Source organism: Mandrillus leucophaeus, unplaced genomic scaffold, assembly GCF_000951045.1.
Source record: "Mandrillus leucophaeus isolate KB7577 unplaced genomic scaffold, Mleu.le_1.0 Scaffold1068, whole genome shotgun sequence".
Lineage (NCBI taxonomy): Eukaryota > Metazoa > Chordata > Mammalia > Primates > Cercopithecidae > Mandrillus > Mandrillus leucophaeus.
In genome coordinates this window covers 539,309-553,837 of record NW_012098854.1, presented here as the reverse complement: position 1 = coordinate 553,837, position 14,529 = coordinate 539,309, and the positions used below count along the sequence as shown (strand labels likewise).

The window sequence follows — 14,529 nt, the reverse complement described above, 5'->3', positions numbered from 1 at the left end:
CAGAAATAAGAGAATAATTCTAGACTCCATTCTATTACTCAACAGTCACCCAAATCTATTGATTGTATCACTTTAACATCTTTATACTCATTTATTTATCTTTATAACGCATGCTATGCCTCAACCTGGCCTTCTCATTTCTGACTTCGATTACAGCTCTAGCATCCTTACTTTACTCAAAATATATTTAAAAATCTGATCATTTCTCTCTGCCTCTTTCACAGGTCCTATCTCCCATAATCTCTTACTTGGATCACTGGATAGCTGCTAATGTTTCTGCCCTTGACCCTGCACAGTTACCAGAGCAATGATTCTTTAAAAGCCTAAATCAGAATGTGTCACCTTTCTGCTATTTTGTTCAGAACAGAAGTCAAAGTTTGACCTTACTTTTTTCATCTGTCCTACTCTTGCTCACTTTCTCTGCTATGGTCACAATGGCATACTTGTGGTTTCTAGAACATTCCTACTTCAAGATGTTGGTTCTTTTTGTTTTCTGTGCCTGGAATGATCTTTTCCACATAACTGCATGACTCACTCCTTTACTTTCTATAGGTTGTGGCTTAAGAGTGTCATTTTATTAGTGACGCCAACCAACCTGACAACCTTTTATAAAATGATAAAGATCCTCCATTACCCTATTTCATACTCTCTGTATTTATTTCCATAACCCAGAAATGTGAATAGAATATAGAGACTTTATAAGTATTTGCTGAATGAAGGAATGAATGTACTTGCTGACTCTGGTTTCCTCTTCTATTGGGTCAACATCCATACTGCGGTTGAATGATTCTTCTAAAACACAGGTCTGATTCTGGCATTCAACAGGCTAAAAATCTTTCATGACTCATTGCTCTTGGGAAAATGTTCAAGTGACTTAATGTAGAATATAATGCCCATCAGAGTCAACTTTATCTCTCATCTCTGCTGCACATACTCCACAGTCCTCAAAGTTAGACTTGCCCATTTTCTCATTTGCACTTCGGTGTATTTTCATGCATTTGCTCATTTTGTTGTCTCTAACTGGAATTCCTGCCCCTCCATTCTTCAGCTGGTTAAGTCTCTGTATTTCCAGAGACTTCCAATTGGAACTCATCCATCAATCCACCCTTCCTCCCTTCCTCCCTTCCCCTTCCTTTCCTTCCTTTACTCCTATCCGTCTTTCCACCCACCCATCCATCCATTCAACCATCCATCCATTTATTCAACTAACAGACATTTTTTGAGTGCCTGAAACATGTTAGGCACTACGCAGAGTATTCTTATAGCACCTAGAGCCAACTTATACTGCAGCATTCTTGTGACTTTATTGTGACTGTTCACTTTTCTGCCTCATTCTCTAGTTCCTTGAAAGCTAAGGTCATATTTTTCTTTTTCTTTTTTTTTTTCGCTAAATTTTACTTTAAGTTCCAGGATACATGTGTGGAACATGCAGGTTTATTACACAGGTATTCATGTGGGGTCACATTTTTCATTTCTATAGTCCCAGGACTAGCTAGTGTTTATCACACAGCAAGTAATCACAAAAACTGCACCAGCCCTGTGTATTTTTGTACAAATGGCACCCAGAATTCTTATAGGCAGGTTTCAAACATACACTAATTATCAACCCCTGAATGATCTGTACTCTATACTTATTAAATAACCACAAATTAATAGCTTTCTGCTTGTGTGATACGAAAATTAAAATTTTTTAAATTAGCTTTTATTTTAGGTTCATGGGTACACGTGCAGGTTTGTTATATAGATAAACTGTGTGCCTCAGGAGTTTGCTGTCCCGATTACGTTGTCACCCAGGTAATAAGCATACTACCTAATAGGCAGTTTTTTGATCCTCTCCCTTCTCCTACCTTTCATCCTCAAGTAGGCCCCAGTGTCTGTTGCTCCCCTATGTGCCCATGTGTTCTCATTGTTTAGCTCCCACTTACAAGTGAGAACATGTGGTATCTGTTTTTCTGTTCCTTCATTAGTTTGCCTAGGATAATGGCCTCCAGCTCCACTAATGTTGCTATAAAGGTCATGATTTCATCCTTTTTTATGGCTGTGTAGTGTTCCATGGTGTATACGTATCACATTTTCTTTATCCAGTCTACCACAGATGAGCATTTAGGTTGAATCCATGTCTTTGCTATTGCCAATAGTGCTTTGATGAACATACACATGCATGCGTCTTTATGGTAGAATAATTTACACTTCTTTGGGTATATACCCAATAATGGGATTGCTGGGTCAAATGGTAGAGAATTAAGATTTTCTTAAGCAGTTTGCATTCCTGATCATTGTTTAAGTGCTTGAAATATTTAACACTATTTTTTTAAATTTAGATTTTTAAAATTTCAGAATATTACCTTGCAGACTTTAATACCTACACAACCATGGTTTGTGATTAATTAAATAGAAAAGGTGTCAGATGAGAAATAGCATAGTATTCTGGAAATATATTTGCTATTAACGTTATTTTGTTACTACTTTAGGTATTACCAACAAATGAATATAGATCATATATTGTTATTGATATTTTTCCATTATAGTTTAACATCAGAATCTAAACAAGGATAACATTTTACTAATCATATTATTTATGACTAACTTCTTGTTTACAGACCTGTGAAAATTATATTTGAAGAGCTGCCTATAAACATCTGATCTCTTTAATAATTCCATTTGTAAATTATTTAGCATCTGCATCCTGCCATTATGTAAGGACCATGTAGTTGTGCTAGCTCATTAAAACTGCATTACTTCCAACCCCAGAAGTCACCTATGGGATTTTATTATAAACACAATGAAATTTTGATTAGGGTTCTGAAACAAGACCTTGTCAAAGTAAATACTTGCTATACATGTTGATACGTTATCACAGAGCTGAAACACAAGAAGCCTTTAAGAGAACAATGATGACTGGAGTAAAAATTTACTGAATTTAAGTAAGATAATTTGTTTGAAAATAATACAGCAAAAGCATAAAATATCTTGCAAGTTCAAATACCACTAGTAAGATGAAAAGGACAACTTATCCATCATCGTTTAGAAGCTTGAGATTCATTAAGTCACTATCAGATTGAAGTCCTAAAAGTCAATGTTATTTTTAATTCTGGCAGAGTTCCTTGAATACCTGAAGAAATGGTATACCCACAACTTTCGGGACTCCTTAAAAACTAGCAAGCTGCTTTCCTTATGAGTAGAGCTGAAAAGCTTTGCAATTCTAATACTGTTGAGCTTTTGTACAGGTGAGTCCCTTCTTTAATAGAACATGAAAAATGTGTGTTCTCTGTGAGTTCCACGTATACATCTGGAAGATGTTTTACCCCTTAACTTGCTCTGGGAAGAAGCTTGTGCATAAATACCTTGAACTGTAGCACATATCCAGGCTTCAGGGTCAAATCTCGAGTTACTGCAAATCGATCTCCATCTGATTTTCCAAATATCATTGCTGATGGTGTCGCAGCACAGAAGGTTTCATTTTTAACCATTCCTTCATTAGCCAACATCAACCACACACTCATCTGATTCATAGGATAATCAAAAGCTGGCTTCTCATAAAAGTTCTAATAGAAACAATACAAATAACACAAAAAGGCAATTTGATAGCTTTGAAAACAAGAAAGGAATTTTCATTTCATGACATGCTGGGCCATGTACCACTTGCATTTCTAGGAAAACACAGAAGAATCTCCATGTCTTTTTACAGCTATTAACTTTTTCTCCTGATGATTCAACAACTGAAAGTATTTTACCACTGTGTATCTAATCATTTTATAAACACACTAACAATTTTGCTTGATGATTTAACCAGACGTCAGTCTTTTTTACATCTAAATTATCTGTGAAGTGGCAGCATAGAGAGGTAACAAAAAATTAAGTACAAGCCCTTCAACTTATATCATACATTCAGTGTCAAGCACTAAATCCTTAAGGAAATGAGTTCGTTATGCCATTCACTTTTATAACAATCTGTCTTCCTGGAGTTCAGACAAAGGAGGATACCTGAGGTAAAGTTGGATTGATAACTGGGATGATCTGCTTCTGCTTCTCGGACAGAATGATGATGTCATCGACTGCCCACTGGTCATAGTCCTCTCCCGAGAACACGGGCTGCCACCAGCGGAACCTGGTGCAAGGGGTCTTGGCAGCAGCTGGAAGCTCCAGATAGACAAATCTGAATAAAAGTAGATCATTTATGGTTGGGAAAAGAAAAGCTGTGGTTTTTTTTTTTTTTTTTTTTTTTTTTTTGCAGCTACTAAAACAACAAGGGTAACAACAAGAGAAAGTTTTGTTTGGTTTGATCTCAATATTTTTCAAAAGCTTGTAAGTTTGGACATATCAGACTTGAGGTTTAACCTTGCAGGCAGGTTTAGTCCTGGTCATGTTTATTTCATTTGGAATTGTATCTTTTGGAGAAGAGGGAGAATATTTCAACTGAGTTTGATTCATTGAACTGTATCTTTTGATGGTCATAACTTTTTAAAGAAATACCAAGATAAAATTATTTAATATTAATACATGAAGATAACATTTAACATTTTTTTCCAAAGGCATTCTTTCTCATTGTGGGAAAGCACAGAAATGCATTAAAAATGAGGCATAACTTGCCCATAATCTACCACATAGGGTTGGCTCCTTTTAACAATTCGATGTATCTCATCACAGCTTGTAATCTTTCATATAGGCAAGGCATTATATGTATAATTTGGTGATCTACATTTTAAAACTTTACATCATAAGCACATTCTCATGTTAGTAAAATTATTTTTTAAGATCATTTTGTGTATGTAATTTTTCATGACAAAGACATGCAGTTCCGCAATTTGAGGACGCCATTACATTTTTATTTACCTATAAAGTACCTGGTCACCTTACTGAACTCTCAATAATTTCAGGTTGACATATTACTTGGAAAAAATAACTTGAGTTATTTAAAATCATTGTTTAAGCCAGTTTGGCACCATTATCAATTCCCTCTCTACTATACTGCGAGAGTCTAGGAGACTCTCACAAGGCTTCATCTCTCACCCACCATTCCTGTTGTATTTCTTGTTTCATCCAGTTGCCTCTTTTCTGGTTTCTCCGCCTCCCCTAAATCCCTTGGAAGAAATGCTTTCTGTTGGTCTGTTTGCATGTCTACTTATGTTTTATCACGGAAAGTTATGTCACCTTTACATGACCTAATACTTTAAAATGTCAAACTTATGAACTTTAAATCTACAAAATAGTACGTTTTAAGTAATATGTTTAAGACATATTCAATCTGTAAGAACTGGGTTTATATATTCTTAGATAATTTCTTTCAATAAACAAGGCTCATTTGTAAAATGAAAACAGGGACAAGATCCATATGTTAAAACTTAATAGTAGTCAACATACAAAAAATTATTTTTTTGTTACAATGAAAATACACAGATTATAAAAAGGAGTATTCTAAAATAATATCATTGAATAGACTTTAATAATACTTATATAAAATATAAATACAGAATTTCAAAATACTACATAATTGCAAAAGAACTAAATTTAAATACATATAAATGCCTTGCCTGGTATAGGTATTACTATTAAACATGAGTTATTTCCCCAAACTCTTCAACAGTCATTGCCTAAGACATTTTACTACATATATTCCCCACACATCAAATTAAGATAGGGATAGGCCAGGGCAAAGTGTTTAGAAAATCTGAGCCCTACGCACTTACTCATACACTGTTTAGGGATAGCCCTGGGTGCAGCCATGTGAAAAATTTTAACAAAAAAAATCCATCTTACTGTTAAATCTAAGAGCTAAGCATACTTTGTGTGTACATTAAAAATAGTCAAACAAGCCTGCAAATGGGAAAATGAGCACGGAACATGCCCATATTCCATGGTTTCTTTGAGTAAACAGTGGTTACTTATCTTGCTTATCTTCTAGTCGTAAGTTTTAAAAAATCTTTAAAAATTCAAACATGAATACAAATGCTTTCTGTACAGCCACTTAAGTGAAATAAAATCTTTATATACTGGGCTATCATTCATGTTAAATATTTATGGGTTTGTCTATTTTTACAACAGTTAACATTTTGGAAACACACCAACAATGATTTAACCTTTACCATTCCTGGAAACTACTGGGAGGCTCATCAGGTGGGTAGTTACCTGGGTTTGCTGAAGTCTGAAAAGTACATCTCTGCTAGCAGGTGCCACTGGATGCCCCCATTGTTGCTGTACTGAAGGAGGACGCCCTCTTCTCTGCTGTCGGGCTTGTTGCATGAAGCACTCTCTCCACCTATCTGGATGTAGAACTGGACAAAGTCCACCCAAGAAGTATCCAGGTCCCAACTCACCAATTGTCTTTTCCCAGCCTTTCAGAAAAGAAGAAAAATCAAATTGAATAATCTGGGAGTTCCTTGGCATTTTGTTGTTTCAGTTTCAAATTCACCTGGACATCTTAGCACTATGTGGAAATGGTCTTGTCCCCACTATTGTGGAAAGAGTCACGCCATTTAGTTGTTTCTGATTCAACTATGGTAACTGTTGCTGGATATCTTTGCTTAATGTCTACATTACTGATTCCCAGGCTGGGTTATGAGAAACCCTTGGGAATTGCTAATTATACCAAACAGTACTAAAATGTTTTTTTAAATTTTAATGAAAACACTCTGAATCCTTACTTTGCCCATTTCCTCTAGGCAGAACAATGGAGATGAAATACCATCTATTTGAAATCTGCAGGAGATGGGTTTGAGTCTTAGCCCATTATTCATACTGATCACTAGCTGTGTGACCTTTTTGAGCTTTTATTTTCCTCAAAGGTACAATATGGATAATTATACCTTCCTCATATGGTGTTGTGACAATTAGATGAAATAACATGTTGCATGGAACTTGCTGGTACACAGCATGCCTTCCAGACAGAACATCCTCTCCAGAGATATGCCCCTGACCCTCCAGTCCTGTGGGAATTAAAGTAGACCAGGCAAGGCAGAAGCTTCTTGACAAAAAGAAAGGGTACTTGAGGCCGGGTGCGGTGGCTCATGCCTATAATCCCAGAACTTTGGGAGGTGAGGTGGGCGGATCACCTGAGGTCAGGAATTTGAGACCAGCCTGGCCAACAAGGTGAAACCACGTCTTTACCAAAAATATAAAAATTAGCCAGGCATGGTGGCACGTGCCTGTAATCCCAGCTATTCAGGAGGCTGACGCAGGAGAATCGCTTAAACCTGGGAGATGGAGGTTACAGTGAGCTGAGATCAGGCCACTGCACCCCAGCTTGGGTGACAGAGTGAGGCTTTGTCTCAAAAAAGAAAATAAAGAGGACTTGAATTGAATCTCTCAGGATCCTAGTCTCCCTCCCTTCTCTCTCATAAACAGAGGTTAGGAGAGATGATTTAAATAAATTTTTGCAACCACTAAATGGTCTCTGTGTCTTAAAAGTGCTACAAATTTCCTGAAATCCACTAACTTGCTTCCTTTGCTTATTAAGTCCCCTGAAGGTCACAGTCCTGTGGTGAGGTGTCACATAGAAATTAGCAAGGTTTGTCATTGTTCCTGTTGTTTAAAATGATTTCAGCTAATGGGGCTGAAGAAAGGTTTGCTTATGAGAGTCTTCCACCTAAACAGACTCTTCCAAAGCTCGTCCATGGATTTCTCCGAGCTGATCTCTGAGCGCTCCCAGGAAGGTCAATTAAAAGTTGGGAAGAAAACCTGAGATAGTATACATAGTATTAGAGAAAAATGGCTCTCACACTTAGGATTTAACTCTACTCTAATCCACTAAGTTAATTAAGAAAGGGTTTCTGTTATCAGAAGTCACGGGGAAATACCTGGGGTTAATTAAAAGACTATACTGCTACTGATAGGTCTAAAGCCAATTAAGAGTTTTCAAAATAAACACGGATGCTAGCAAAATGAGAACTGAAGTTAATTCAGAGACAGAAACTCATTCTTTGGAAATCTCAATTTTAGGTATGTATTTGAGGAAATCTTGTAAGTTATACGCATTTTTCAGTTGTTATATGTGCCTTTTAATTTTTCCTGTTGTTGATTTGAAATATTGTAAGTGAGAACACCTCAGAGATCCTAGCATTTTCAAGCCTCAGGATCATTACAGGAAGAATGATTTTTGGAAGAAAAACTATAGAACCTAGCAGGTTAATTCCAATCCCGCAAACTCCTATGAGAAACCTGGCATGTGGAAATGAGCCAGAAGGATAAAGATCTAAGGTGAGGGGAATTATAAAAATCCAATTATCACAATTAGTTGGTTGGAATGATTGCTCTACTGTGAAATTCAGAGTAGTGTTGTTTTTCTAGGAGACTATGGTGTTAGTCTACAGAGGTTCTCAAAGAATGTTTTGTGGCATTTTTGTAAATGATGGAAAAATACCACACAAATGCTTAGTTTGGCACTGGAAGTGTTTTTTCCTAGAGAATAGCACAAATCATTTTCTTTTGTTTGGTGACCTGATATGCTGAATAGTGTTTTAAAGGAAGAAAAAAGAAAAGGGAAATGGCTCATGGCAAAGTTTTTGCCAGAATTCAGAATTCGATGTAACATATGCTTTGCAGTTTTTCTGTTAGGCTGTGATCAATGTATTTATGTGTATATGTGTAAACACATATACATATCTAATGTGTGTCTGTGCATATGTATTGGAGTAGTAATATTGTACCATTCCTGGTATATGGAAAATCACCTCCAACTTCCCCCCAGATTCTAGGTTAAAATGATTTACTGCTTTAAGGTTTAGCTAAAATAAAACAAGTTTTAAGAGGTAAGCTTTCAGAATCTAGAACCTTTATAACAAAGCCTCCAAAACACTTCATGACTAATCACCGTTTACTTTCCATTAAAGTCTTTTGAAATTAATCAAAATGTCACTAGAAAGCAATTCTATTTACTTGAAAATAACCATTTCTTTAGAATCTTTAATTGTTTCCCAATTTTCTTAATGTTTTTCATTCATTTATTCAGTCTTTCTTCAACAATTATAGCAGGCAGAACACCGTGTGTTATAAAAACAAACATGAACGGATTCATGGACTTCTGGCAGAGACAGAAATGGTAACCAAGGGCTGCAGACCCAGTCCTGATTTCTAGTCAAGCCCCGTTTAGTCATATGATCACTTAATAATTTTCCAACGTATTTAGTCTCAAGAGTATGTATTGATTTGTAAATGTCTAGTGCATGACGTGCATTTCTGAGCTGCACACCTTAGCCAGAGTTTGGCTCAGTCGTGGGACTCCACATTCTGCTTGTAATTGTGAGGACGAAAATTAAAATATGACATTTATATGTAAAAATCAGAGAGGAATTCTAAGAAAAGAGAGAAGTACAGTTTGCCAGAGCTCCAGAAAGCTTCAGGGAGGCAGGGGGATTTGAACAGAACACCGAAAATTTTATGTGATTGCAGAGAAGATAAAAGGCAAAATGGTAGGCAGTGGCAAAACCTTGGATGGTGAGAAGAGCTTCATAGCTGGAGCAAAGGGCTCATGCCTAGAAAACGAATATAAGCTATGTAGTTAGGGCAGGAGTATTAGAGACCAGCTTGAATATCTGTGATCAGATAGGGAAAGAATGGAAGTATGTATGTATGCATGATTTATCTATTTGAGACAGGGTTGTGCTCTGTTGCCCAGGCTGGAGTGTAATGGTGTGATCATAGCTCACCACAACCTCAAATGCCTAGGCTCAAGCGATCCTTCTACCTCATTCCCTCATTCCTAGTTTGGAGTACAGGCATGCCCCACTATGCCCAGCTAATTTTATTGTATTATTTTAGAGACAGGCTCTTGCCATGTTGCTTGGGATGCTCTTAAACTCCTAGCCTCAAATGATACTCCACCTCAGCCTCACAAAGTGCTAGAATGACAGGTGTGAACCACCACATCTGGCTGGAGATAAGTTTTAGATAATATGATCTAGGCTGGTGGGAAAATGGTCTAAGGAACCCTTCCTTTGGGTTGCTGCCCCTTCACTTCAACACGCTTACTGGTGGGGGCTGCCAGACAGTGTATCCACCTTGCCACCAAACAAGTGAGTGCATGAATCTGGCTATACAATCATAGCACATCATTCCTCCCAGGACACTGTGACTGGCCGCCAGGAGCCTTCCCTGTGTTTTTCTACAGAGCTGGTTGGAAAGCCCTGTGGCTATGGTTCCATTCTCATGTGACAGCTGGCCTGCAAATCAGGTCTACTCTTTCAAATTGGGTCTACTCTTAAGGGAAAAGTTCTGTGAGCTTCGGAGTTACTGGTTCCAGGTCTCTCTTGCAGCAGTCCCATTTAAGCCCTCCTTGTGTTTTCCTTCCCATAAACCAAATTTATCCCTTTTTAAAGTTAAGATAGTTCCTCTTACTTAGAATTCAAAACAGTTCTGAATGAATCAACAGAAAAAAGTAAAATATAACCCAGGGATATTTTGACAAAAATTTAGGGGGAAAGCTGAATTGGAAGGGGCAGAGAATTTTATGTTTGAAATGATTTTTAGTTAGTTGCAGGGCATAAATGTGAAAATAATCAATAAGACAAATTTGGAATTTATTCTCATAAAATTCAACTATGATACCTAACACATATGATCTCTTTCTGTGTTCCCAACACTATTCTTTACTCTTTACTTGCACCAACTCACTTACTCCTCTCTATATCCACTTCTGAGTAAGAAACCTGAGATACAGAGAGTTGTTATAACTTTGCAAAGTGAACCAATCAATAAGTTTTGGAGCCCAGATAGTCTGACTTCAGCGATCACCTTGAATTAAGTGGAAGAAATATTGATATATAACCCTTTACATGTTAAAATGTGTGTGTGTGTGTGTGTGTGTGTGTGTGTGTGTGCGTGTGTGTGCGCACGCGCACTCACTGAGGTGTCTGAGTACATATTGGTAAAAGATTTACACTCTTACTTTAAAATTGATGCCTACAGGAAGCACAACCTTTCCATTTTGGAACAATTATACAGGGGATCCAGATATGTGCAATGCATTTTGATAACTGAGTGACTATTATCTTTAACAATAATCATCAGGGGAGGACCTTCCATGTCAATGGATAGGAAATACTGCTAAATGGACTCCTTCCCTGATTTTCTATAATCCTCTATCTTGTTTACTTGATGTTTCTTTGTTCTTCACCTGCATTGAAACAAAACCTGCAGCTATTTTTGCATTTGCATAAATTAACACATCTTGGATTTCTGCCCAAACAGATTCTGCAACCTATCAGCCTTGTAGCATATCACTCACACCTGTCTACTTGTTACACGAAGTGAAGTGGGACACCTCCAACTGCCTCAGAATTGGTGGCTATATTACCTGCTTGAAAGAAGTGATATTACACACTCCACATTCTAAAGATTAGGGTTAGACATGGTGCTCAGGTTGGATACCAGACTTGCTCTCTTTTTAGTCCCTTTCAAGACTATATAAGGATATGGATTAGAAAAGAGAAAAAGAATGTCCTGCCTAGACTGCAGTGAGGGAGGAGAGAGTGGTGGTTATACCCCTCTCCCATCCCTAACCAAGTGACACAGGTTGGGGTATTCCAAAAGGATCAATTTTAGTGATTCTGGTTGGCACCTTAGTCCTTAGTTGGTTTCTAGTAATCTGCATGCCTAATCTGGTGCTACCACTGGGGAAGCTGACTATTGCAAGAAAAACTTTCATACAGAGTCCCACATCAGCAGACGCCACCAGCAGCCACCAAACCAAGCCAGAATAAGACCTGAGATGTCTACCCACCCCAGACAGCTGGTCAGTTCTCTAAGAACAGCTCTGTATACCCCCACTCTCACCACTATTCCTCCTTCTTCCAGTCATATTCCTAAAACTAATGGATTGACAGATTTAATAAATACATACAGAAGTGCTTCCTATATGTTATGAACTGTTCTACATGATTTACCAATATTAACTCACTTAATCTACATACTAATCCTCATGAGGTAGATATTCCATATCCCTGCTTTACAGATGGGGAAGCTAAATCACCAGGAGGTTAAATAATGTGCTTCAAAAATCACTAGAAATACCATTTGACCCAGCAATCCCTTTACTGGGTATACACCCAAAGGATTATACATCATTCTACTGTAAAGACACATGCACACGTATGTTTACTGCGGCACTGTTCACAATAGCAAGGACTTGGAACCAACCCAAATGCCCACCAATGATAGACTGGATAAAGAAAATGTGGCACATATATGCCACAGAATACTATGTAGCCATAAAAAAGTATGAGTTCATGTCCTTTGCAGGGATATGGATGAAGCTGGAAGCCATTATTCTTAGCAAACTAACACAAGAACAGAAAACCAAACACCACATATTCTCACTCATAAGTGAGAAGACATGGCCACAGGGAGGGGAACATCACACACTGGGGCCAGTCAGGGAGTGGGGGGCTAGGGGAGGGATAGTATTAGGAGAAATACCTAATGTAGATGATGAGTTGATGGGTGCAGCAAACCACCATGGCACGTGTATACCTATGTAACAAACCTGCACGTTCTGCACATATACCCCAGAACTTACACAGTTAAAAAAAATCACAGAATCATAAAGTGGTCAAATTGGATAGAACCAGGCCATCTGGCTCCAGAGTTGCTGCCCTTAACCTCTAAGCTCATCCCCTCCTCGCCCCCAGGCCTCACACTGACACACCCTCCATAGGCCAGGGTGAGAAGAGACCAAGAGCCTTCCCTACTCAAACTTCCTCAACACTCAAGCCTGCCTGGAAATGGAGGAAAGGAAAGAAATGGTATTGACATCAAGTACAGGAGGGTAGAAGTTTTAAACTGGCCGAACCTGATTTTTTAGTAACCAAAAACAATAATAATAATAAAAACAAGAATTTCCCAAGAGATAGCTAAGGAATAGGAATCTGACAGAGCCCAGTCAAAAGGAGGGAACGTGGGGACCAATAAAACCATTTCATATTTGTACATTTGGAGTTCAGAGTCTCATATTAAACTAGCCATGGCCCCGATGACTCATCGCAACTGTTGGTCATACCTTGCTGAAGTACAGAGATGATCCAGAAGAGATGACACCACACCCTTGTTCTGGTTTTACAATTTCTCCCCCAATAACTTCTTGCCAGTCAGACTCCCAGCCATTCTGGTTCTCAAAATCTGACATAATTGTGGAAGGAAGGGCAGCTTCCGGGTGGCATTCAGTGCCTTGATATCCCTGGTCACACCTATGAGAGAGGAGGGCTGAGTAGGCAAGTTACAGGCCCACCTGCCAATGCAATGTCCCCCGACCTCAACCATTTCCCATGTTTTACTTTTGCTCAGGTCTTATCATTCACACTAGATTTTTCCCTACAGTGTTAATCTGGGTATGTGGTAGTAACAACCCCTCAGTTTTTCAAACTCCCCTTAAAACTGATAGAATCTTTTCTTAAAAGAAATAATGCTGTAAAGGTAGAATTTGGGCATCAAGTACTTATGAAAGAGGACATTGGTGTGTGTGCTTATGTGAGTGTGTGTTGGTCTGGGCGGGGGACAGATAGTGGGATTTCCCTATAGCCTTAAAAAGTCACATGTAAATGTCGGTCCGCTCAACCAACATGTAACTCTGGCCACATTTTAGAGTTCCTTTTTCTGATTAAACTATGCCTTTTTTAGAGTCTTTAGGTATTCAAGTGTGTTCCTCTGTCCTCATTAGCAACAATCACCACCTCCCCACGTATACAACCTGAACTGGTGAAGTGGGATAAGAGGGCATGCAGCAGGGTTTGACTAGTGCTCTAAAACTCTCAGTGGGTGAAAAGGGAAACAATGGCAAGGCTCTTTTAATAAATTCTGACATTGAAGCCCCAGAGGCCTTGTCTTGGGGTTAGAGTTTGAAGAATATATGGTTTCATACTTATTTTTAATGTAACCATATCTTTTACTTCTAAAATAAGAACAGAAAGGAGGACTTGTTTCTTTTGGCTATTTCATTATTTATCGGTCTATCCATATCACTCTGATGACAACTGCTGTAGTACCCTCCAGCCACAAATCTTGAGAAGCATGGACCTCATCGCGCTTTCTGGTGCACGTACCTGCATACGCCATGATCACATGAGCCATGCCCACTGCACATGTTGGGGCACTGTTGCCCAATGTAAATGCTGTCCAAAGCCCACTCGTCTTGAGCTGTGTAATAGCTCTGGCTCCAACGGAAGCGGGTGGCACTGGACCTAGAAACAAGGTATAGTATAACAAAAACAGTGTTTCAATCTTTCAGCAGTGACACTGGCACAGAATGACAGAGTCCAAAATCTTTCAGCTAACTAACTTTCTGGAACTTGAGCTTAGCTGGCATCATTTTGCTTTAATTTCCACTCAATTATTATCCAATGCAACAATTCTATCATGAAAGAAAGTTAAAGAGAAATCTATCGGATGCAATTCAGTCTTAATTTGAGCCGTTTTAAAGAAAAACACAGTATCAGATTTTGTTGGTTGCACAGATTTGTTGCTAGACAAAGTACTAAGAAAGAATATTAAAAAATAAAGACATCTACTAAACTGCTAAATTAAGCCTATCTTTTTTTTTTTTTT

General features: G+C 38.2%; 1 protein-coding gene across 1 annotated transcript in view; it reads right to left on the bottom strand.

Annotated features, from left to right (window-relative positions):
* RELN (reelin) overlaps positions 1-14,529 on the bottom strand; it is a 538,867-nt gene that overhangs the window by 137,725 nt on the left and 386,613 nt on the right. Inside the window, exons 23-27 of the mRNA XM_011985112.1 lie at positions 14,028-14,165; positions 12,989-13,175; positions 6,127-6,332; positions 3,985-4,156; positions 3,345-3,545 (exon numbers count right to left, since the gene is read on the bottom strand). Coding sequence (XP_011840502.1) covers positions 3,345-3,545; positions 3,985-4,156; positions 6,127-6,332; positions 12,989-13,175; positions 14,028-14,165 — 904 coding nt within the window. The remainder of the gene's footprint in view (positions 1-3,344; positions 3,546-3,984; positions 4,157-6,126; positions 6,333-12,988; positions 13,176-14,027; positions 14,166-14,529) is intronic.